The sequence below is a fragment of the Lutjanus erythropterus genome, chromosome 21 (genome assembly GCF_056507025.1).
Source record: "Lutjanus erythropterus isolate fLutEry1 chromosome 21, fLutEry1.hap2, whole genome shotgun sequence".
Classification (NCBI taxonomy): Eukaryota; Metazoa; Chordata; class Actinopteri; order Lutjaniformes; family Lutjanidae; genus Lutjanus; species Lutjanus erythropterus.
This window is the reverse complement of record NC_139337.1, coordinates 14,910,433-14,937,602: the sequence shown is the minus strand read 5'-3', so window position 1 is coordinate 14,937,602 and position 27,170 is coordinate 14,910,433. Positions and strand designations below refer to the sequence as shown.

Genomic DNA, 27,170 nt, shown 5'->3' with positions numbered 1-27,170 from the left:
CAGCAGCTGTCCTTAGTTCTTACACTTCAGTCACTTACTCACTTTCCCTGGCTGCATGTTTTTCATTTCCTGAACACGCTTCTGTCATTTCTGCCTGTGCGGGTTCATTCTGTTTGTGTGTCAGTGAATATCTATCTGTGTGCATGTGTGTGTGTTTCTGTGTATGTCTCTGTTTGACAGCCAGAGACAGGCCTTTCCACTGAACAGATCTCCAGATACTGAAAAACAACAAGTGGTGGCTATTTTCTCGGATTTGCTTGTTGCTGCTGGACCCGTTTTCAGACCAGCCCAGAGTCAGAGCCATTGTGTGTCTGTGTGTGTGTGTTCCTTCCTCACAGAGGCAGGGGAAATCAGTCCGGCCTGGTGTGGTCTTTTGTTTTTATCGACAAGTGTACAGGACAAAACAGAAGGGCCATAGAGAAATTTGTGTTTCTGTGAAGCCCTGTGGGTGGTTGTGTTTGTGTGGGTATGTGCCAAAGAAAACAGGGCAAACTGTAGTACTGCTAAAGTTAGGAATCTTTACGCTGTTTTAAAGACACAGGGAATTATAAATGTGTTACAACCGAATAATCTTTTGTTTTCATCAAGCGTACAAGCATGGAGGGATTATGAGAAAACAGGCCCCTGGGCACAGACATGTAAAAGGCCCCTATTCACACTTTACAGGAGCACACCCAGACTTAAAGAGACACGCTGTCCCTTTGTAACTATTGTGCGTCTGTCTGAAGTAGTTGTTCTGTGTCTCTGGTAGTTTGTTGCTTTTTAGTTGTTTTGTGTCTCTTTGTGTTATTATTTTATCCCTTTGTAGCTGTTTTGTGTCTTGTGGGAGCTCTGTGTCCCTTTATAGTTGTTTTGTTTCTCATTTGGTAGTTTTTTGTTTTTGTTTTTTTGCCTTTCTGGATGCTTGTCTTTGTGGTAGTTTTCATGTACCTTTGTAGATGTTTTGTGTCTCTTTGTGGTTATTTTTATGTCTCTTCGTAGTTGTTTGATAACTTTTTGCAGAGAAATGTTAACTGGCTTCAAACAGGTGCCCTGAGTGACTGGTTGTGTGTGAATGAATGCCTACATCACAGCCTGATTTTTTTTTAGAACAGTAGGAAGAATGTGGCTAGTGCAGCCACTGGCATGTGTTGTAATTACACAATGTTTTCAGGGATAAACACATTGTAACTTCAAATGTAATACCAACCACAGAGACTGTGGTGATCAATTAAATTCTCCTTCCACAAACCAGACTTCAGCACAAGGTCTATTACTTAGCTCCTTCTTACAGACGTGACATCAGCTGGCCTCTTTCAAACAAACTAAAGCAGTTTAAGGATCTGAAAAGGGGAAAATGTATAAATCGGACACCTTATTTTTCACACCCCTTGGCTGAAACTATATGTCGGTAAAATATAGCATTTGGGAACGGGTCTCATTGAACAAAAAGAGATGCCTCGGCGGGAGAGATTCTTCACCTCCTCTGGCTAACCACTTCTTGACACTCGCGCACAGAATTAAAATTCTGGACTACACAGTCAATCAAGCCTCCCACTAGGGGTGGAGACCACAACCAAGTTCTGCTGCAGGCAGAAGCCAAATGGATTTTTTGATCTGGGTCTAAAGCTCCAGACGGGCTGAATGGGGAACCTGACCTGTGCTCTACCCTGGAACATTTTTGTCATTTTTTTTTTTTTTTGTCATTCGACTATCATTTGTTTTTGTGTAGTCTTGATTGTCTGCCTTCCCTGTTTCCTGACAGTTTCTTGTTATTCAAGGAACATTTCACCACAAAATCAAAACATATTTCTCTCTGGACTGTTGTGTTATTTATCCATCTAGATTGTTTTGCTGTGAGTTGCCAAGTTTTGTAGATATCTGCCATAGAGATGTCTGCCTTCTCTTGAATATAATGGGAGTAGATGGCACTCCGCTTGTAGTCCCAAACAATACATTTGAAAAATTTAAAAGCAATGTCTGTTAGAAATCATAGCCCGGTTTATCCATAGACCTTGTTGTGAGCAGTTTCATAGTACTTTCATAAGTATCATCCTAAAACATGTTATAACCTTTAAGTGATGATCATTAAATGTATTATGTTCATGCTAATCTCTCTCAGTTTTATGTATCTAGTGGCTTTTGATACCGTACCACTGAAGAGGTGACATCATTGCCTCATTTCTAGGGTCCTACTTCATCACCCTTCAGTGCTATTTGAGGAAGAACACTCAAGGAAGGAAGGAGGAAGAAGTTTGAAGTCATGTATGTTTCATGGCAACCATTTAGTGTTTTTCCATCATATGCTTTGTGCACTTTTGTTGATTGCTGAGCCTCAACTACTTTAATACATACTTTCATTTGCACAGGTGCTTTCATGGTTCCTTATGTTTCTTTTACTGGAACTGGTACATTATTATACCCCTTTGTGTCTGTAATAGCCATGTGCTGGAGCACTGCTCCTCAGTTCAGTCTCTCATTAACTGCTCTGACCTGCTAAAAGGAGCTCCCAAAGAGCTGGTGACAAAGGAAACTGGAGCCTTTTTCTTTGCTTCACATACATTATTAGCTGAAAAATGAGAAACACTTCCAGAGCATTTCATGCAAATACTTTTCCATACACTTCCATTCAACTAATTAATTACTGTAGGGTGACTGAAAGAAATAAAGTGCTCTGTAAAAATCAAGAAACATTTTAGCATCCTCAGTATTTCCCCGTCCGCCTTCACTAAATTATTGTTGGTGTGCAAAACATTCCCCTGCACTGAATTAAATTTTACAGAGAAGCAGACAGGGACACACACACACACACACACAAACACACACACACACACACACACACACACACACACACACACACACACACACACGGAAAGAATAGAGCTTTAAGAGCCCATTACTCAGGCTGTGAACATTTGGCACCTTCTCTCCCCTCTGCTCACCAGGGACCAACACTGATGGAGTGAAGACTGCCTCCCTGCTCTGCTAGAAAACCTCACACACCTCATGGAGCTAAGTTACCAGGTTTGTGTGTGTTCTTGTGTGTGTGTGTGTGTGTGTGTGTGTGTGCATGCATCTGTGCCTGCGAACACTTCACTAACTCATTATTTGAGAGACTATGTGTGTTTTGACATCATGTTTGAGGAGGCCAGCATCTCCACATTCATGTTTGACTCCTCCTCGTGCATCACACCGCCCACTCACCCAGAGCTTTGACTTTAGCTGGAGGACCCATGAGAACCACTTGGAACGAGGCAAGATCTGTGTGTCAAAATGAGTCAGACAGACGCCAATCATCACCACCAGCCTTGTGGACAAAATAAAAGATGCTTCTTCTTAAGTGGTTAGGAGGGCACCAGCTGTGTGCTGCTGATATAAAATGGGTAGGTAGCACTTTATCTGATGGGGTGGGCATGAGATTGCCATTACACTGTCATAACATGATACCTGTCATGAACATGACTCTATGTTTATGACTGTTGTCATTAAGTTTCATTTGGCCAGTTGTGTTGTTTTTAACGCAAAGTTGACATTGAGATGTCTTTTAAAAGAGACAATTAAATATTAATCACGCCAATAATGTCTTTGTCATGACAACTTGACATTATCAAACTTAACTCTCATGAGACCATTGTAAGTGTGTAATGTATATTTTCCATGGCTGCAAGTAATGTGGTACATTTTGGACTTGCCATAAAGATGTCATTAAAAGTTATAAGGCTACTTTGAAGACAGAGCACAGTACCAAGGTGATCTAGCTTATAGAGTTACTGGACAGTCGTTAGCTAGTTTACTTGTTGCTAAAGTAGGCTAACCGCTATCTGCTGTTTTCTGTAGCTGTCCTTAGCTAGTTAGCTCAGTTAGCCATGGAGCTAGCTGCCTAATTAGCTGCCCCAGGGTGCCAGGAGCCAAACCTATGAAGAAAACCTGCTACTGCCTGCCATCAAACTGGCGACTGTTGCTCTCGGAGGCTCTGGGGGTCTAGCCAGGACCTCCAGCTTGGCCAGATTCAGCTAGACACGACGATACCAGCATGGCAGAGGAAAGTTTGGATTGGTATTGCACATGGCAACTCTCATCAGAGATAAGAAGCAGACTGTTATCGATTTGATTTGAGTTTTTGTTTTTTTAGAACAAAGGAAACACTTTGCTGATGACGGTCTTGCACTGCAACATAACAAGCAAATGATACATTACAAGTTGGACAGTGTGTGGGAGTCCTTCTGCAGCATGTTTTTTTTTCTTTATAAGAAGATATTCAAACTTATTTTTGGTGTCAAAACAAACCACGCATGATAGCATAATGTCATGTTAAAATATATACCTGAACAGTTTCAATTTGTCATGGCAGTTACATTTCAAACAATGTCAATTTAACACTGAAAATTACATTATTCACAATAAAATTTAACGACAGCAGTCATAAATATTCATATGTTCATGGCAGGTATCATGACACAGTTTTGTGAATGCACACCCCTTCAAATAAAGTTTTCAAAGCTTTTTCCTGTCATGATACACTGTGACAGCTCTTTCCGTAACATGGCAAAGCTGTAATTTGACTAAACTTTCCGGTGCCATGTCTTATCCACTGTCACACCAGTACAGTGTTCATATTCGTGACAGTACTATTAAAATTTCATAGCAGCCACTCAAGTTGCACCACAGGAGACTTACATGACCCACCGGAAAGTGTTTTCAATTCATCGTCCCTTCGTTATTCACACTCAGCAATTTTTAATTTCCGTACAACTCTTATCTGGAATAGAGTGAAGTGACATTAAAAAGACTGACATTCAAGCCCTGTGAAGTCACTGCAGTGGATCAAGATACCGAACCAGAAGTTGGAGGAGACTTTTATCAGCTTAGATGAAAAAAAAAAAAAAGCCAGCGAAGTCATATCCATGACTGCGAGCAATGCGTTCCTCTGTGGTCTGATTAGTTAAATTCAAACATTTTGGATTTAAATGCCGGATGTTTTAATTCATTTACAATGGCAGACGGCAGCAGCAGTCACAGTGGGTGAACGTGTGTGTGTGTGTGTGTGTGTGTGTGTGTGTGTGTGTGTGTGTGTGGACTTGTTTTCATGCATGTGGCTGCCTGGTAACCTCTTTAAGAAATTTATGTGCTGAGGTCAATATGAATTGGGATGAAAGCAAGAGGATTATATCTATTAATAAACACATTAAACTGAATGCTAAACCTTACATTAATATCAAATGAGTGCACCTCATTTCCTCTGATGTAAAAGAATCTCCTTTGATCCCCTCCCTGATCCGTCTCATCAGCCGGCACCAGTCGCTGTTTGGGTAGCAGCTATAGATCATCTTCATCTGCAACTTGACTCATTACATAGTGTCTTGGAAACAACTGAACATTGCATGGTTAAATGTATTCCTCATGCACTTAATTCTTATCTTCAAAACAAATATTAATCACTGAGAAAACAAGCATTCACGTAGAGTTTGACAGAACAACAATAGCTGTTTGTTCCTCTTGCTGGCAAAAGCAGTCAGTTATCATTTGAAGAAAATATTTCCTTTTATAGTTCCTCTATTATCATGACATCAAGGACAGAGACACTGATGTGAAGGACCACTTAGAAAGAACCACTAATGCTGTGCATGTGGTCATCATGACAATATAGCAGGACTATGAAGGTTTGGGTGAAATATTGGGGTTTTATTTATAATACTGAGTTAATTGAAGCTTATCATTATTCAAACATCTCAGGCTTCTATTAACAACAGTAGCAGTTGATATGTTTGATGGCTAGTTTGTGCAGCTATAATTAGAGTGAAGAAATTAGTCAAATATTTCTGTTTATATAATGAGTCCTTGTCTCCTACTCTTGATATTATCACAGCGAAGGCAACACTTCATCCCACTCACACAAACATGTTTTCTATTCCGAAGCTTCAGGAGGAAAGGGAGACGCTCGGTGCTTTAGTCATGCCGATCTCTTCACAAGTAAAGCTTAAAAATATCATTGTTGTGTGACACTTTCAAGAAAAGAAAAAGTATAGTAGCACTTTGGCTGAGAACTGGAGCACTCCTCCCAATCACTCGATTACAAGCTGACATTTAGCAGGCTGCAGATTTATCAGATGAATGTGATTTTACGAGTGAGGTACGAGGCAGCTACAGTAGATTTTTAAATCAAAGGGGCCTCCCCAGAATATCGAGGTATGATGGAGCCAGAGTTTCTGTCATTCCGGTAATTACTGAATTACTTTTTTACTGAAAATATCTCTTAAAGTCCGACATATTTAATTTTCTCCGGTCATAATGTCTGGTGAAAAGAGATTCCATCTATGTGTGCCATGGCTGTAAAATGCTTTATGGCACTAAATCACACACTACAAACTATGTCACTGATTTTGGTGAAACTGGATCATATTTTGCACAAAAAATATTTTATGGTTTTCCCCCTGATGTCCTCCAGCTGCTCCGCTTCAGGTCTCTGTGATTTACCGAGTTTCCTAATGTCCAAAAAAGATTTACTTGTTGCTAAAGTCAATCAACCCCTAGCCTCCATACTGTAATGTTCCTTTAAGCTCAAAGACAGATAATATTTAGCCAAAGTTCCTCCCGTTTGTCCAGGACATTAAAATCTTTCAGGATAACTGGACTGGCACCAGTTTTTTCACAGAAATTCAATATGGAGCAATTTGAAAAAAGTGCATTAACAAGGTTGTGAGTGTAACTTTTGCTAAACGTCAGCTGCTGCGTCTTACAGTACACATAACACGTAACATAGCATAATACAACATCCCTGGATCATCCCAGGGACCTTTGCTGCATGTCATTCCCGTTTCTTCTTTTATCCTGCCATATTTCCTGTCTCTTACACCGACACTCTCTAATAAAGGCAGAGGAGGAAAAATACTTTATCATAATAATGACTTTTTAATCATATTTGCTTTTATTCCTCTATTCATAAAAGAGGGGTGCATCTTCATATGCACCCCTATTTTATGAACACTTTCATATATGAAAGACATTTTTAGCACTCTTTTTCATTAGTTTTATTAGTCTTTATACTAACCATTTTATTCTTTTTTCCTTGTCCCTGTCTTTCTGGTCCCTTGCATTAATGTACACTTACTTTCCTCCTAATGTAGACTCCTTTCGATAAAAGTGTCAGCCAAATGCCTAAACGTAAATGTATGAGGCACTTGCTGTCTGTATTTAATCAGATGTAAAAACATCGGGGGCGATTTAAATCTGGGAAAATCACTCAGGTTCAAAAAGCCAGCGCTGTGCTTTCATTTCTCTCGCTGCTTTTCTTCTGAATAATCACAGATAAATAAATTAAATTGCAATATTTTATAAGTGGGAAGTAAATACATTTTCTCCAGCACAACTACAGTTTTAGAAACTTGATTATTTTTGTTTTGGGAGATTTGATAGTTACACTTCAACACATTTCAGAACCGAGGAAACCTGCTTTCAACTACAAGTATGTCTCCATTTTTTGTAGTTTTGCCTCTAAGGACAGTCAATGGGGAGTCTTCAACTCAAGGACTAAAACAATTTATCTAGTGGTTAGTGTAGAGAGAAGTTGAAACTAAAATACAAATGTGTTTGGAAGAAAAGTAGTTTCATGATGTATTGTTGAGATGAAATATTTGAGGCCACTGCTACAAGGCAGAATCAGACACATCATTATGCACACTGTGCTCTGGTTGTTGTACAATCTCTCACTTAAAGATGGTAGGAAAACCTTGAGTTTTTTCCTCTTATTTTCTGCCCACAAGGCACCAGTTTTTGAAAATAACTGCACATGTTTACATAGATGACCTAGTTTTATGAAATGACCCTCTTTCAGGAGGTGAAATTCCTATCCGTAGGCTACTAGGACAGCAGGAAATAGAACTGTTAATCTCACAACATATGAAGATCCAAAATAGTGATACCACTTTATTGTACAGTATGTGTTATTTTTGTAGGTCTGCCTGAGTTGTGGGTAACTATAATTCACTTGCCTTATGCCCTGGTTTCTTCAAGCGGGGGCAAAATGGCTCACAGGCCAGCTGACAAGATAACAAGGTCAGTAATATGTTTCCAAGAGCAGATCCTTTTTCTCTGAGATGTTGATTTAGAGTAAAGATTTATTTTCTGTCTTGTATTTGCCCCTGAACAGCATTATTATGTCCTGGGGAAACTGCTGTTAAGTGGCAAGATATCTTGGTGAATATTAGCAACATGTGCCAGTGAATACTGTACACTGTAAAAAAAAAACAAAACAAAAACATACAGGAATTTGGTGGAATCAACTAATCTTTTTTTCATTTTACAAACATAAAAGTTTTAACTATTCATCATTAGGTTAGTTGAACTATTTCACAAATACTTCAAAACTTATAATTATATACAAGCTCTTCTAACTTGATGTCTTTTGACTCGAAATGATGAGTTGAATTCATGGACTGCATAATTTGATCAACTCATTAAATTATGTTTCTAAAGAAACAGAACATTTGCAGACTTCCCAGCATACATTGTTTGAGAGTTAAGAGACCCTTCTTTTTTGTAATCTGAAGTTTCAAACTTGTTTGTACATGTGAAAAATACAGGTAGGTCGTAAGTGATGATTGAGAGGGATGACTTTATTAGTATAAACACTGCTTTTTTTAGGAAGATGTTGCATATTATGCCTTTAAGTCATGAGCTATTTCTCCTTTCTGGTATAACTTATGGAAGCATCTAACCCCCGAAGATACACACAAGCAGAATTTGAATGTAGTCCAATGCCATGCTGTCTACACGCCCCACACCAGGTGGAGGCTCATGTAAATGGAACATGAAAATGACTTCACAATAAAACATTACAGAAAAGAAACCAGGCAGTTCTGGGTGGCAGGAACTCGTGCCATTGTTAAGAATTGTCCTAAAACCAAAAAAATACCATATTGGGCTATTTTTCATTGGTCCAGTGAGAAACCATTATTAACAAGTCCCCCTCTTGATCGTGTATCAGCGTAAGATTTGCAGCCCTGGCTGAGCGAGTTTATTGGATACATACATTACTGTCAGCTGACCTGGTGTACATGCAGCTTCAAGCTTCTCATCCACATGAATAAACAGTGTGAGACAGGGCCTGCTGGCATTATCTGAACAAGAGTTATGGTAAACAAGTGTGTGGAAGTAAAATGTGACTTAAAATGTTTGTTAAGTTAATTGAGTTTTAACGAGCAGTGTTTTTTAATCCCCTATCTTCTCACAGAATTCAATACACACCACCTTCAGCTTTTATTGTTCCTACGGAGACGCACATTAAATCATGATGCTGGAATCAAACTCAAACTGACACAAGACATTACGATGATCACTTGAAAGGTTTCCAAGACACACATTTCACTGACAAATTGAAACGCAGAGAAGTCCAAATTTCTAAAACACATTACACTTGAACTCTTGCAATTGCCATTATTTTTGAGTGAAGGTTTTCAGGGGGTGCATAAGTAAGTAAATTTTTCTTTATTGCCGTCATTGCCGGAGTGCAATTTGGTAAAAGCAAACAAAAAATACATACTGTTAAAGCACCCAGCAGAGTTCATCACTCTAAACAAACAGTGTTTTGTCTTCAGCGTCACGCATCAAATCATGTCACATAGGTATAACAAGCATATAAAATGCATTTTGTACTTCCTAAAACATTTGTAAAGCATTTTTTGAGACATTTAGACCCTGATTATTTTCATCTGCTTGCTATTCCCTTCTTTTATTGTGGCATATTGCGAATATCATAGCGCAAACTGCAAGTTACTATTACCAAACTCTGTAGCAAACAGGATTCAGGTAGTCATGAAAAATAATTTATAATGAATAATTTAAAACCCAAAAAGATTCATTAAAAGTGTTTGATTTTTATCATTTATTTACAGAAGAACCACTGAGGCAGCCACCCTCTGTCCCAGTCAGTGTTTGACCTCAGATATTGTCTTGGACAGCTCCAGAAATGAATACACTGAAAATAATAATAAAGATGTACACTGAAACCTGATTTTTTTTACGCAGGCCTCCATCTCCATCCCGTAGCACAGAGAATATAGTGGCAGAGGGGTTATTTAGTTGAATATGTTGGTCTAGTCTACCTGAATCATTGATGCCTTATCTGACTGAGGTTTGTGTAAGTTAGAATCTATGGTCCCGACCATGGTTCTGAAATATCAGTAGCATAACTGTGCTGGCGCCTTTTTTCAGTTCGGTCTTCTGTGCCTTCTGTCAGATTCGTATTGGATTGTACTTAGCTAGTGGGGGGTGAACAAAACTTAAAAGAGCCAGTCTTCTCATCACTGTAAAAAATAGGTAAAGAAAACTCATAATTTCCTCACTTAAGTTTTAAGTTTTAATCTTTTCTCAAGATAATTTTCTTTTCTTATTTGGAAAAACTTGAATCATTGACTTTTATAAACAAAGAATTCTGTATTACAAAAATTGTTCACAGTGAGCTGTGAGCCTGACTTGTCAATATTAAGTGGGATTGAGAATTAAACTGTTGCAACTGAAAATATAACCATTTTTCACTTTAGAAAAGGAAAGAAAAGTAAATTATCTCAACAAAACATTGTAGGTCAATAAAACTTTTAAAAAGTTTATTTCATTTGTCTATATGAGTTTGACTTAAAACTTTAAAAAGTTCTCTAAGACAACAACATATTGCCTAGTGATTATGTTTATTGTGTTACTGATTAATTCAAGTTTGCAAATATTGACAGCATCATTGGCATTATCCTCTGTTAAAGCAGTTGCTATGTTAATTATTGCAGTAATTCAACAGTGTCACTGTGACTCCTAATTGGTACATTAGTGAGGCATTAAAAAACATTTTACACAAAACCAAAGCAGCAGTTGCCGAGTCTTTACCGATTGTTCTCTCCTGTGAATCACAGTCACAACAGCTAAGCTAGCATTGATATTGTTGCTTTGACAGAAAGTGTTCCTCTCAGTTTGACAGTGAAAGAGTTAAGTCATCAATGCGGAGTAACGGCAGGCGGTGATTGGTGGCAAAATGTTCCTGAATAGAACCTTCATGCATAAGACTGCAGGACAGGTGGTTTTCTCTCTGGGGATCGCTGTGTGAACCTCATCCAGCGGTGAATGGGATTGAGCCGAATGTGATTGAATGGGCTGAAACAGGGTCTGATGGTAGCAGTGTGTATGTGTGTGTGTGAAACATTAAGTTGGCTTAAGCGCCCTACCATCCCCACCCATCCCTTTGATCAATAGCACTGATAGCTCCAATATTACACTTACATTCACCACTTACACACAAACGGACACACACACACTCACAAAAAAAGGTCTAAACTTGTGCAGAGGCACATTTTCAGCTTTAGTAGAATCATGTGTGCCTGCATGTGTGAGTCCCAAAGCCTCTTCTAAATAAGACAAGAGACAGAGAAACAAATGGCTCCAGTTTTGCTTGTTACTGAACTGGGGGTTATTGATGGGATGTGCCCAGCTTAAAATTATTGGCTCTGTATTTGTTTACATAAGCAATATTTTGAATTACACTGGCGATAAATTAAAAAGCAATATACAGCGCGTGTCATACATCTGGGAAAAACAGGGAAAAAAGTCGGCTATAGTTACAAAAACATCTAAGAGATGAATGTGTTTTGGAGTATTTGCAGAAATATTAGAGGCAATGAATCAGCGTTAATGGCAGGGAGAAAACACTTCTGAATAAATAATAATCGGCAAACAATTATGATGCAGCACACAAAAACAACAGCTTAATTTACTTTCAACTGTAAATGATCTATATTTGTCACTGCAACCAATCCTAACAGTACTAAAAGAGGAAATAATGATGAAGCTGTTTGGGGCTGAATGCAGAGCTTAAAACTACACACAAAAACATACACATGCAAAAATACTGTGCACATTTGTGTGCATGAAAACACACTGACTAGATGTTTTTAATTATGAAGCTGGTGATCAAGCTCAGCCAAGGTCACACATTGGACCTTCTCATACCCAAAGTGTGATGGTCCAAAGGTTTTATACTTCATAAAAAAGGAGGATGTGCTCACCTGCATGTCAGGAATAAAATTTTAGAGTTAGTTAAAAGAAACTCTGCCCTGAAGCAGTATTATTATTCTAGCAAGAATGGAAGTATGGTTTGGTCAGTGGAAGTATTAGGCTCCCCTTCCATTTACTAGCACTGACAGGATAGCTAATTTACTTGTCAGTGTCAGCTAAAGCTAACCATGTCAGTTGAAAACCTTATTTTATCCTTTTGATGAAGATAAATGAGAATAAAGAAATTTCGATGATTATTTTTGCAAGATTGAGAAAATGAGTCAGAAAGGAAGATTGTGGGGAAAAAAGAAAATTGTCATTCTGTTTTTAATTTGGTAAAACAATCAGAGCGACATGAAAAGCAATAACATTACATGGGAAAAGTAACTCAAAATTAAATTGCACTTAAACTTAACCAAATTAGCTGTGTGCGACAACCAGTAGTCTGAATGTAATTTCATGTGCAAACAGTAAAATGTTTCATACGTAGCTTTAAAAATTAGCAAACATATATTCCATATATTCCTGCACTGATAAACATAAAACTTAAATCAAAACCAAACAGTGAGATGTAAACAGAACTACAGCTGACAGAATTAAGCAGTTTTTAATCTCTAATTTGGAGTAAATCAGCCATATTAGTGAAAGTGCACCTTCTGCTCTGAAGTTATGTGATGCTTTTTAAAATTTTTGGTGAAGATTTTGGAAAACAACTTTCCCCTCATTGGATTTACTACTTACTAAATAACATGAATTACACACTGACATGAGTTTTAAAAAACAGGGATCAACATGTTCAGCATCTGTTCATTCCATCTGTTTTTAATGCCATCACTACAGCATTCTTACTAATCTAGTTGATATACTGTATGAAAGGCATGATATTGGTTGTGTGGTCAGCTCTGTAATGGTTTTACTGGGTTTTCTTTTAATTTATTCTCATATACAGTATTTCCCTGATGTTCTGTTATCTGTTTTTGCATACCTTGTTGATACATTTACATCATATTGATGTTAATTAATGTGCATTGTGGCTAACTAATAAGGAGATACTGGAGATAAACATGCAAGCACCTCCAGTTTTTATATTTCTGCTGATCTGCTATTTATGACAGGGTTATTCTTCACCTCTAAGCTGAAAGCCCATCTACCACACAGCGACAGTGAATAGTGTCGGCCGTCCACCTAGTAGGTAATGATCACGAATTGTCAGACGCTCCACTCAAGTGCAGTCACAGGGGTCTGGTCGTTTAGAAGAAGGGACATAGACAGTATAGCAAGAGAGAAATCACATGCATACAAAGTCAAGGAATAAAGTGCTAATGGCTCATTGTATTTTCCATCTAGAAGCCATCAAAGCTTGAATAAGGTCTTTGGTTGAGATTTTATATTGAGTTAAACGAGATAATTGATTGATGAATATGTATGTAGACCGAGCTGTGACACTTTGAGAGTTTCCCTCCCACACAAGGTTTTCTGCTCTGGGTTACATGAAGGTGAAAAGGAAGACTTCATATTTGAAAAGTGATGACAAGAAAATATTAGATATTTTGTGTAGTGTCCTCATTTGGCACTATAAAAAATCTTTCCCTCCTTTTACTGTAGCTCATACATCTTGAGTCATATGTTCTTTTCACACATGCACACACACAAAAATGAACAGGGGACATAAAAAATAGAAAAATGCATGAAAATAGCTTTGGACATGGTTATCTGTAATTATCACCCAACAAGAACATAAAAGCATGCCAGCTATAGAGCTCTGTCTTTGATGGTCTTACCGTTTGTAGTTCTTTATCTGATTGCCTATGGCTGGGGCTCATACACAGACACACACACACACACACACACACACACACACACACACACACACACACACACACACACACACACACACACACACACACACACACACACACACTACTTTTTGACTCACCCAAATGTTGCCGTCTTGGTGATATGGCTTCCAGTTTCTTCCTGTGTCGCTGTAGAGGAGACGGTATCGCGTCGTCCAATCAGAGCTGCTGTAGCGACCCTGTGTCGCTATTGCGCTCACCTGCTTTCTGGAACCCAAATCCACCTGTAGCCACTGGTAATGGTCACTGTCCAGAGGTGACCATCCGCCAGCACCTGCAGAAATAAAGGGAGGAAAATAAATAAATGCCATTTTATGAAAATAGGTAAATAAATAAAAACAGTTGAACAGGTTAACTGTCACAGATGACAGTATTAAAGTCGTGGGCAAACAGCCAACAGTTTTAGAGCAAAATTTCTCAACACAAAACTGCAAGGAATTTAGGGATTTCACCATCTGCAATCCATAAAAAATCACATTTTCTGAGAATCCAGCGACATTTCTTTTATAAAGGATACTGCATGGGCTCAGGAACAATTTGTAAAAATGTTGTCACAGTTTGGTTCAGTTAGTCCTCGAGAGAGAGAAAGTCATATGTCAACAATATCCAGAAATGCTGCAGACTTTTCTGGGCCCAAGCTCATCTGAGATGGACTTACACAAAGAGGGAAAGTGTGCTGTGGTCATCATGGGTCACATTTGTGAAGGCCCCCGTTAATGCTGAAAAGTACATACAGGTTTTGGAGCAACATATGCTGCCATCCAGGTCATGTCTTTTTCAGAGATCTCTCTGCTTAATTAAGCAAGACAATGCCAAGACACATTCTGCATGTGTAACAACAGTGTGGATTCACAGCAGAAAATTCCAGTAAACAGTCATCAGCCTGAATTTCCATGGTAAATTACAGTGCTGCTTACTGACGAAAGTCACACTGGGTCTGGGTTGTTTTCTAGAGTAAATGGCTTGGCCAAGGAATAAATAGATAAAACGCAACAAATATAGAATGAAATGTGTTTTTCTTCGGCATGTCTTATTAGCAAAGACTGCATGTTGCACATACAAGCTGAGCTGTGTCTGTCCACAGGCCAGCAGAGAAGCAGCATGGCACCACCATAATGACATTTTACAAAGGGAATGTGCAGTTACAGTCCATCCAATTATTAATGGTCAACGTCCAGCAGATAGCAGCCCAGCCATTTGCAACAAGACAGGCAGTGGAATAGTGTAGGAGTCGTGATGTTTTATTAAGAGCTTTGCGTACGGGAGCTAGAGCCTGCCGACTATAAAGATGTTTCACAAGAACGATGAGTACACTTTTCTTCAGTATCATGTAATTATTCACTCTCAAACGCAGCACCTCAATTTTTAGAGGAGTGGCATTAGTATGTATGACATTTCAGGATGGATGCCTATTTTACTATTGGTATTCAAGGCGTAATATGACATTTTATAAATGCTTGGGAGCCTACTGTCATCCACATAACTACAGACATATTCCATTTAAGCTCAAAGATAAAACTGGGGAAGACGGAAACCACAATTAGAAGGCGAGCACATCAGTCTACTTGTGTTACTGATGACATATGTCTGATGATAGGATCTATTTATCATATATCATTTATCATATCAAGTATTTACACAGAGTAAAACAGGGATGGCACATTCCCTAGATGTGTAAATAAGTGAAAAATGCAAATACTGTCAAGCACAAATTCAGTCCACTTCACACTGACAGTTACATATGCTTATCTCAACTTATTTCCAGCTAAGCTCTGGTTCAATATGTGCATCTCTGAGTGCAGATTAAAGTGATATTTCACTGTGGTGGAACATGCATTTTCATTTTCAGTGCATCTATCTGTTGGAACAGCTATTTTTCATACATCTCAAAAATCGACAGTAAACATTGTGGAAATAACTTGTTTAAATGTTGAGCTGAGTGTTTACGCTGGACTGTTTCTTTTTCTTTTTATTGTCAATATGGCCATTAATATTCCAGAAATCCAGCCATATAAAAAACTATCAGATATAAAGCCATAAAACAGCAGAGGTGTTGTGCTATTTGTTTAAGTACCAGAGCACACCTATGATGTACACATGCATGTACTTCATGCTTTAATTGTGGCTCGTTACAGGTCATTTAACCGCTGTTCCTATGATGGCAAGTTTATATAGTCAGCTATAACTGCCCACTCGAGCAAATGCATATTACTCAGCTGTTAGTCCGCATGAGTGCTCTCTCTCTCTCTCTCTCTCTCTCTCTCTCTGTTGTAGCTGCGAGTCTGCATCACATTTTTCTCATCAATTGTATGACAACTTTGACCATTCCACATGTCTTTATTGGCTCTCGCAAGGTGCCCGCACTGCATTGGCATTGCAAAAAACACTTAGTGCCTATAGAAAACAACTGGAGAAATATGCCCGTCTGTGCTCTGTCTGATATGGCCAAATACTTTAGTGATGATTTGATCTTCAAACGCTTAAAAAAAAGAGAGAAAAAAGAAGGAGGTTATGTGACTAGATATCATCTTAGATTCTGGGTATCAGAAATGTTGCTGTGTTAATATTTTGTGAAAGCACCAATGTTCATATCGCCCACACCTAACTTCTTTATAGGCTGTTGGGTAGTTTCATCTACAGCAATGAATCATATTCATCATTTTTTTGCAGCAACATTTAAGAATTTATGATATGCTATTTCATGAGAAAATATGCATGTGTATAATGTGTGTAAATGGAGACATATATCATAAGTTTTCATGCCAGAATTAGATTCCCCAACTGTGAATAGCACCACGAGGCATGCTGATCAATGTCATTTTTGCAAGTGTTTTATTCAGCTCTATATGTATAGTGTGAGGCAAGCTTCACGTTTTTGCATAGGGTTTAAAAAGGCAAAGCCAAGTTGAAGGTTTATGGTCTGCTTTACAGGGGAGGTGCACTAAAGTTGGAAAACATTCTACCAAGGTGAAATATCGCTTTGAAGAAAATGGCTATCTCTGGAAGCATCAAAGGAGAGCGTTTCAATGCTATTTTCCCATGGCTACAGTGTCGACTGGTGGAATAGATGGCCGTGTGTGTCTCGTAATCCACTCAGCGTCCTTGTACTAGCCTGAAACCTCATGGCTCTGCCTTCATTTCCAGACACACACTCATGTGTCCTCTAGAAGCTGCCCCCCTTCACACCTCCAGGTGTCTACCTGAGGCAGGGCCAAAATCCCCTGGACCTCACAGGTTAAATGAGCCTCAGGTTAAATGATGCAGAAACAAAAGAGCAAGGCAACTGCCAGGCAGAAGGCAAAGAAAAATGCTGGACAGGATCCCACTGACCTGATTTCATCTGCCATTAAGACATATAAGAAAAAAACAGAGGCGTGATGCCAGCATTGTATGTAGGGTATTGTCAGAGGAGTCAAACCAGTGTGAGAAATACAAGGAAAAAGCACACAGAGTCCATGAAACACATGTAAAGACCAGTGAACACTTTTGCATTCATGCACACACTCACACACACGGAGCATCAAAGATGTATCAGTGCAGCAAACAGCCGAGCCTGTGACAGAATGCAACTGTGAAATGATTATCGGGAAGACTGGGTGGTGGATGGACTGCGAACTGGCCATGTCACGGCCGTCTCCTTTGATTCCGTGTGATGGATTTTTTTCTAAAGGACACAAATACAGATAAGAAAGTGACGGGCTGAAAGCACAAGTGAAGGAGAGTGACTGATTTCAAAATGACAGGGAAGAGAGAGAAAACAGAAACACGCAGAGAGAGTGGGAGAAAGGGAGATAGTGAGACCCGGAAAGCACGAGAGAGTCAGAAGAGAGCACCAAGCGTCTAGTGGAGGAGGCATGAGAGATGATAGTCATATGATAAAATAGAGGGTGAAGCAGTTTGCGATGTATCCCCCCACGACAAAAATCCTATATCTTATCCAATTACAGAGCCATTACACTCCAGCCTCGGCCCTGACAGATAACCAGGCCGGTATCAGTGGAAACGTCAATACCTCAAAAACCCGTTGCAGCAAAGCCATTCCCTTGGGGGGATAAAACACTATCAAAAGGAGGAGATGCGGGAGGGAGGGCGAGGAATCGGGTTTGGGAGGGGCAGGGTGATTGTGATAAGTAAACAGACAGTAGAAAATAAAGATTAAGAAAGCACGCTGAGCGAACAGTGACCAAGGCAGTATGACACCACCAACAAGATCGGACAGTGTGGTGTTGGAAAGATGGAAATGAGGGAGAGTAAGAGAGATTGATGAGGTGAAGAGAAGAGGAAGTGATGAGAGGGGGTTTTATGGCTCTGATACTGGAGAGGCCAGGGATGAGATAGCATTTGGATGGGATTGGAGAAAAAAAAGGATGGAAAGGGAGCAATGTGGTTATGGTAAAGAAGGTGATAGATGAGGCCAAAAGTGAAAAGAGGAAGACGAACAGAGCAGAGCGAAAGGGATGAGAAACTTGGGAGAAAGAGATAAACGGAGCCCATTCAACAGGAGAAAGGGGGGGGATGCCATCAACGGAGAGGTAGACTGCGAGTAGGTTCAAATGACACGGAACAGAAAGCCAAGATTGGAGAAGTTATGGGTAGAGTTCAGGACAATAGAGGAAAGTGAGAGAGGTATGAATGGAATATATGTGAAATGTATGGGGCCATTACTGCACCCTCCTCAACTGTGGTACATTGTAGAGGTGGTGGTGGATGGAATTTCAGTGGCAGTTCATCTGAAAGTTCAGCCAAGATGTGTGGTTGTATATCTGTATATATCTTCAAGCACTGATATACCCATGCAGTAGAGATGGGCGATACTAAACTTTCTGTCATAAATTTACTGATACTGATCACTTTTTAAATGAGTATGTAATTTTCCAAATTAATGGTGAAAAAAAGAAAGGAAAATCATGACATACAGGTCATTGGCCTGTTCTTCTGTTGCCTTTCGTTGCAAAGTTTTAGAGCAACAAAGACTCTAGTGTCCCTATAAGCACAGTAAAAGCAGTCACTCTCCTGCCTGTGGCGTTTGGTGCAAGGGAAGGGAGGGTGAGACACTGTGCTACTGCCAGAGGAATGCTGACTAAGATTAAAGCATGCATCAGAATAAATTACAATATCATAAATGTGTGTATATTTCTCATTTTCCCTTGATGATCCAAATGAAGCGCTAGATTTGTTGTGATTTGCTTAATATATATGTTAAATATGTTGGCACCCATGGCTCTACGTAGGCAGTGGACCAAACCCAGGGGGCACTTGAGGAGGTCTATAATTAACACAGGAGCTCTGTCACGATACTGAATCCTACAAGCATTGACTAGATACAAATGGAAAACAAAATAAACTAAATAAATAACCTCTTGCTTTTGTTCAGCTGCTTCATAACTTTCAGGGTGTGTTGTTTTTGAAGAGTTTAACAGGTTGAAGAGGTGTTGCTGTTGTGTGGCAGGCTGACCTTGCATGCCACACTTTATCAAACTCTCTTCTTCACAATCACACATACTGCTAAAAAGAAGATACAATTCTCTACTGATGGTCACTGAAGAACACAAATCAAGCAGCTGGCAAATTTTCGCACAATGTTCGAGGTCACTTAAAGCGTTGTGAGTGGTTGGTGGGAATCAAATTTCTAATTTCTAATATTCTCTGCCCTGCAGTGCCAGGGCCACAGTCACCACCAGAGCCTGGAATGCAGGCATTCAAAACTAAAAATTACACAGCATTATCTTTTTTTATTTTTTTTAACAAAAACCACAAGAGAATGCATTGGTGCATATCATGACCACACATTTTATATTCCCACTCTACATCTTATACAGTTATCCTATCATGATTACTACGCCCACCTGAGGTCGCTGTCTAACAATAAATGTAAATCTGGTTTGTAATAAGCTCCTTGCACAAATTACTTCAGCAGCCATTTTTCTGGTGGAGACAGGCTGGTCTACCAGATGCCCTTGGACTTTCCGGCCAGTCTCAGTCACAGGGGTCCCACTACCACCTGCCCACCAACACTGGCTCGCTGCCAGATTGTGAATGTTTCAATTTGCTTTTGAATTCTTCTACCTGTATCTCCATTTTTACCTGAACCTGTACCTGCCTGCCTGCATCTTGTTCCTGTTAATCTGTGGATTATATGCCACCTCTGCCTCAACCTGCTGCCTGTAGCTGTAAACCTATTCATTCGACATTAGTTCTACTATAGTTCCTTTTAGTGAACCTGTACTGGCCGGGTCTTCTTCCCTGTTGCCTCGTAAATAATCTATTAGAGTATGGATGTGTTGCTGACGTGAGAAATGGTGAGAAAATGTCAGAGGATCCAGTTCAGCTGAGTACAGTTTGGTTACATCCATGAGTTTGTCAATAGTTTATAACACCGCAAGAGAGGATTTTACAACTCAAGAAAGGTATTGTAGCAATCATTTGTTCCATGTTCAACAATCAAAAAATAAACATACAACATTTATATTGCAATGTAAAATACAAAAAATACACATAATTTGCTTGGCCAGCACAGTGCACTGCTGGATGATGTTACATTGTGTTGCATCAAAAGTTGAGACAACTTTTTTGACGTAAAAGCCTGCTTCCCATCGCCACAGCCTCCCTCTGCACGCTCACCGACATGAATGAGGGGATTGTGTTTTTGAAGAGGTGCTTTAGTGGGTTTGAATGTAGCTTAAAGGGGTGAATGAAAGGACAGGGCGATCGTAAGGGAAAAGGGGTTGAAAAGGACGGATGGAGGAAGAATACATGTTCAGGTTATAGGGTTACCAGAAGTAACAGATGGGAATGAGAGAGACAGATAGGTTGAAAAGTCTTTAGAGACATAAAGGTTCAAAAGATCGCGCAAGTGATGGCAAGCGTTTGAGAAAGACGAACTAAAAAAAAAAGCAATGAGAGAGGGGAGCTATGGGATAAAGAGCTTGATGTTAGAGGTCAGGGGAGAGACAAGGGACACGAATAAAGGATGTGTGAGAGTAAAAAGAAAAAGAAGAAGGGACCAGAGAAGTGAGATGGGCAACTACTGTCACAGACTGGAGGAGAAGGGAGAAGGCTGGCAAAAGAAGAACAGATGAGAGGTGAGAGGGGAGGAGGGGCAGCTTGACAGAGGTTAGGAGGGGGGTGAAGAGTGATATATTAAAAAAAAAGAACAGAGGTGCAGTGAAAGGTGAAAGCCGGAGGGAGAAAGGGGAGAAGCGAGAAGAGGTTGACAGAATAAAGTGGAGATGGAGGAGCACGCTGGCGGTGTGGGGGAATGGAAGATGAGAGCATGCGGGAGCATCAGCGAAAGAAAAAGGAGGAAAAAAATGGGAGGAGAAAAGGGGACGGGTGGAGCGTCGAGGGAATGTCGCTGTTCTCTCACCTGTCACACACACAGATGTTTGGGGAGGAGAGGAGGAGCAGGAGGAGGGATAGGGGAGAGAACAGGGGAGCAGAGAAGGTCAAAGAAACCACCTCGGAGGAAGAGACGAAGAAAAGGAGAAAAGAAAATAATGCAGTGAGAAAGATCAGGAGATAGAGCTCGGGACAAAGGATGGAGAATAAGTACAATCCAGGAGAAAGACAGAGAGAATAAAGAAGTAGAAGAAAAACAAGCTAAAACTGGGAGCAGTGCCACCTAGATTTTTCTCCTTTGAACCTGATAAAAGTCTTGAAAATGCTGAAACCAAGTTGCTTTCTGAATAATAAACACTTTATGAGTGTTTTTACATTTCTACACTCAGGCATTAAGTGACGTTCTGAACATATGTTTATTTTTTACATTGCAGCTCATGACAATAAAGTGATTCCCTGAGGATTATTTTTAGGCTTGGTGGAAAAATAAACCCAAAAAAGATGAAGCCGCACAATCGGTCAGATGGTACAAAAGCTGGTCTGCAATTTAAGCTGTGTAACCTGTGACCTTCACAAAATGAACACAATGGATATGATTCATTTGCTCTTTATCTTTCTTGGCTTGGAGAAAAAATCCTCCATGGCATCATGATATGAAAACTTTGCCACACATAAAGCAACTAATTTAGAACACAGGTCCGTTTTTTTAAAATGATGTGAGATGAGCAAACTGGAACTTACCATGGTTAGTCGGGCACATCCATGGTCTATATTTGGGTTTCTTCAATCATTAGCAGAGGCGGTTTCTGGTCAGTTCATTCACTGATGGATCCAACCATGCAATAATATATTCTCTTTGCTGATTGGTGTTTGAACCTACCCTGTTTATATCAATTGCCATCCCTGCTGTGTTGATTGCACTGATGATGGCTTATGGATGAAAATCTTTTTTTCCCTCCTCAATAAACAAGGGGCCGATATTTTGCTTGTTTTGATCCTTGACATGACTGTGCAGCTGATACAGTGTTCAGGATTCAGACCTATGCATGTTACTGTTTTTCACTATATCTTCAGTCAATAATCAACCAAAAAAAACATCTAAATCTAACCTGAAGTTTTGGACTTCTCTTTGTCCAACAAAAGCAAACTGAAGAGGCACCTTGGCTTCCTGTCTTCCTTATTGATTTTGTTTTAATGTTTTATTGACTAAACAATTAATGGGTCAATACAAAATAACAGATTAATTAATAATAGCCTCTGTAAAACAGATCGAACAGCCTTTAATGAACATTTAAAAAAAAAAAAGCAAAAGAATCCAATCAGATTTTTACACCTCAGGGAAATTCACTTGTATTGATGATATATGTTAGGAAAAAATCTGCTCATTCTGCGCTGGCTTAAAATCTCTCTTTAGGGAACACCTCTATCTTGTATGGCCATCTCCAGTATATTCTTGTAATACAATTGAATGGGGCCGGTTCCTGTGGCAACACTGGTGCTGGCATTTCTTGAAAAAAAAAAAAAAAAAAAACAGCAGCATGTTAGAAAATCAGATTAATCTGCTACGTGAAAGCTACCCTGGTGAAACTGTCCCTTCACGATGCCCTTCACAGGTCTGTACCGGCCAAATGGAATTCACACAGAGAGGCTCCCTCTGAGATAAAAGGAGCCAACAGAGGCTGAAAAACATGGCTAGTGTTTCTCTGAGCTCGCAAAACAAGGTCTGAGCTATCTGCGATGACACAGATAACCCTGCATTGTAGCAGCGGTGGCACAGTCGGAATCATACTGATACTGGTACTGATTATGACCACAAATATTCTCACACAAAAGCATAAGTGTGCGGATATGTGTATATATAGGCAACCACACATACAGTGGCGGGTTCAGGCTGTCAGGGGCAGAAAAAATGAAATGGGCACCAGGTGACGTGCACTTTATCGCGTTTTTTCTTCCGGAAAGACACTCTAAAGGGAACTTTATCTTGTTTTGTCCACTTGACATTCACTTTATTATGTTTTGTCTACTTTAAGGGCACCTTAGAGGGCACTTTATGGCATTGTCTTGGACCACGAGTGACTTGAGAGGTCTTGTCCACCAGTGAACACACACAGTCCACCAGTGAACACACACACACACACACACACACACACACACACACACACACACACACACACACACACACACACACACACATATATCTGTACATAGAAGTGAAACAACAGTTTTTACCAATTGTTTAGCTTTTCAGTAGCATAAAAACAGACACAAACAAAGAATCCATATAAAGCTAGTTTTCCAAAAAAAAACAAAAAAAAACAATGAACATACAGTAAAAGGCACAAAAGTCATCTTGGGAATGTGTGGGATGTAAATAAATGTGCCACCAGCAATGTGCTGACTACGGTAAGCAAGGAGAACTTCATGGAGAGAAAATCAAACCTGGACGTGCCCCCTGGGAACCACTGAAAAAAAAAAATGGCTGTCTTTGAAACTGTCAAATAATGTGGATATTTTTCCCCTGCAACCATCTCAATTCAAACAGCTTGAGAAACCCTCAGCAATGTGTCATTAGACCGGACCACATACAAAGATATGAAAGCTCCCTTTGGTGGCTTTGAACTTGAATCAGTGTTCCACTGTCTCAGCAAGTCTCACCACCGTCTTTTGCTCTGCTCTGTTCAGCCTGTCATGTTGACTCCCTCCTCTGTTGTTTTTATTACAGATACAGATGATCAGAGCTCACCTAACCGAATAAGTCACAGGGTTGTCCATCGCTCCAGGGGAGTGAACATGAAGACATACATTACAGTACAGTATGTGCAGATATTTCTCTGCGCATGCAACATTTTCAAATGTGAAGTTGAGTGTGTACATTTGTACGTGTGATGATGACAAAGCTGTTTTGAACTTTTACAGCCCAGCAGGGAATTAGAAAATATGTGGTTTAATTCAACTGCCTGACTGGGTAAATGGCTTTTATAGTACTGATGGTAGAAAATGAGTCAGACGAAGAGAAGAGAAGAGAAGGGAAGAGTGAACGAGGCGCAAGTGAGCAACACAGAGCAGAACAGGAACTAAAGAGGGATCGGACAAGTCAAAGTGACTGAAAGAGTACAAAAAAGGAGATAAAGATTTATAAAAAAGGAAGTAATGACCCGAGTTCTGAGAGCAATGGAGATGCGGTGTGATATTGGATGAGTGACAAACAGTCAGTGACACAAACAAAAGTGACAGTGGCAAAGCAGAGCATCAAACAAGAGAACATCTCAGCTCTGTCTTACTCTGTGTGGGAAAGTGTGTGGGTGGTGCATACACAGAAAAGAATCTGTTTCTGCAAATGTGGGTGTAAACGCTTCTCTCTGTCCGCCTTTACATTTGTGAGAACATGGGAGAGTATGTTTATCAAAGTTGCCGCTTTTCATACAAATCCACATTAACAGAAAGTATAACATCTTAATTAATTAAGATGCCAGGCCGCCGGAAAAGGGAGCAGAGAGAAAACAGCTGGTTAGCCCTCTGCTAGTACTTCATCTTTCTGTCATGGAGCAAAGGGAACGGATGGAGACGGAGTAATTTAATTAGGAGCGGACCGCCATTATCGATGGATGACTGCAACGGCTAGAGACATCAAACAACTTTGCCAGATGACAGAGAGTGAAAAGCAATGCGTGAAAACGGAGGGAAAGTCTGGTTAATTGTGCAGCAAGTCAGAGCACAGTTGCACTGCAGCGCTGTGACATCGGGCGTTTGAATGAGGAGGGATACAGTACAACTTCTTCAAACTTTGGAGGAACTTTGAAAAGTGCGTATCAGGGTGAGGATGTGAGAGAAGAAAAAATAGATAATGAGGTCTGGGGAGAAAGAAAGGGGACAGTCTGAGAAAATGGAGTGTGGGATTGAGAATGTTACTGTAGAAAATAGAAAGTGTATGGAAGGAAAATGAGATGGAGAGGGAGAAAGGAGCGACAAGGATGTGATAGAGGGTGGAGGAGAGAGAAACACAGAAGAGGACGGATAAGCAGAGGGGGAGGAGGAGAAAAGAAAATGGAATATAAAGATCAGTGGCCCACGTGTTTGTGATTAGCGGCCCAATCTCATGCTTGGCTACGTCTGCACAGCGCAGGAACATGAGCACACATGCATGCCTACAGGGATATTCTCTCTCTCACACACACACACACACACTCACACAGACACACACGCACACATACATGCGAACATTACCAACAGTAGACCGTCAAGCTACATTGACCAAGAGTGGACCTCAGTTTCTGGGCATTTTAAAAATACAAAAATAGAATACAACATTAACTTTCAAGCTCTTTTACCATAATATTACTGCAAATGTGCTTTTTAAATTTTTTTTAAAGAAATCGACAAGAGGGGACTTCTATCCTTGAGCGATGTCCAACTATCAAAGAAAGGACCTCCATACACCACACTGTAACTGTCTGCACTCATTCTTTCACAGTGTTTGTTTACTGCAAAGACTTTCTGTTTCTTTCAAAAATTGATTATTTAACTCTAATGTTATCAATATTTACACATTTCCCCGTGATACACATATAAAAATAATCGTGAACAGATTTCTAAATTTCAATTTCTAAACGTTTCTTGGGGAAATTCATATTCTTCTGTGTTGTTGGTCATTTTATGACCTGTTTGTGATGGTCATGTATGCATTACAGACAAGGCTCCCTTATATCTTATTTGTGTTTCCTTTTAATAACGTAAGTGGGGAAAAAACATTTGTGAATCAATTCATTCATCAGGTCAGATAAAATTCTAAAAATTCTAAAATCCCCTTTTTTTTAATATGGATTCTCTGTTCTTACTCATGAATAATTATGTCTAAATGTTGGCTTCTGTCACTCTTAACAGTAAAAAGGGGACCCTCTAGTACAATCTGAATTGTGTGTACAATGAATTTTGTGGACAATACACATTACGTAGAAAACTTGCATTGCATGGATCTACCTTGAAGAGAAAAACTAATCTATGTGGATATGAATCACAGATCCCAAACTGGTAGTAAAAAATCTGACATTTACACTTTAAATTGAATAGGTCCTCATAATTTAATGATGGAGTTACCTGATAATGCTTCTCTCAGATCCATCATAAAAAAAGACCTTATAGGGTGCTTTTTGCTTTCTCTTGAATAATAAAATTGAAGATTGACAGCTGAACAAAGACAGTTTCATGTGTAGAATCATGTTTTGAATTTTGATTTTAAAATAAAAAAGACAGACTTTATAAATTAACTGAAGTCCCCTCTGTTTGTTTTATGTAAATGGACACTCTTTTAACTAGCATAGTTGCTTCCAATATTCCACCAGTGCACACACACACACACACACACACACACACACACACACACACACACACACACACACACACACACACACACACACACACACACCTATTTCGTGGTTAGGGTTTTCTTTTTTTTCTCCTGTGTGCCCAAAGCCCAAATCACATTTTGACAAGTTTTCTCTGAATGAAGGCTACATCAAAATAATCCATTATCAAGTGTTGTTTCCATGGTGGCAGAAATAAAAAGATGCACCCACATGGAATTTTGATTGATTTTGTGTGTGTGTGTGTGTGTGTGTGTGTGTGTGTGTGTGTGTGTGTGTGTGAGAGAGAGAGTGATTATACAAGACTTGGGAGCTCTGTAGAATTTGGAACCAGTATTTGCACATATTAAGCCCTGTCAAACATACACAGCTCACCACTTATCACTTTAAGGAACAGATGAAAATAGACACTGTTTTTGCGTCACCTTATTATGAAGTAAATGCTGATTGCACAGTGTAATGACTCTAGAATAATGACACCATCCATGTTTAGACTGGTTCTCTATGAGCCTCCCTGTCGTTATGCAAACCTGTCACTGGGTACAATTTTTCTGGGAAAAATGATGTCTCCATTATAGACTAAATTACTGATCAAATTTCC

The 27,170-nt window shown here is 39.6% G+C and overlaps 1 protein-coding gene across 2 annotated transcripts in view; it reads right to left on the bottom strand.

The window, feature by feature from the left end:
- The window catches only part of cntnap2a (contactin associated protein 2a), a 421,874-nt gene that overhangs the window by 210,837 nt on the left and 183,867 nt on the right, over positions 1 to 27,170 (bottom strand). For both annotated transcript variants that reach the window (XM_084710438.1, XM_084710437.1), the window contains exon 3: positions 13,949 to 14,142. In XM_084710438.1, coding sequence (XP_084566564.1) covers positions 13,949 to 14,142 — 194 coding nt within the window. The remainder of the gene's footprint in view (positions 1 to 13,948; positions 14,143 to 27,170) is intronic.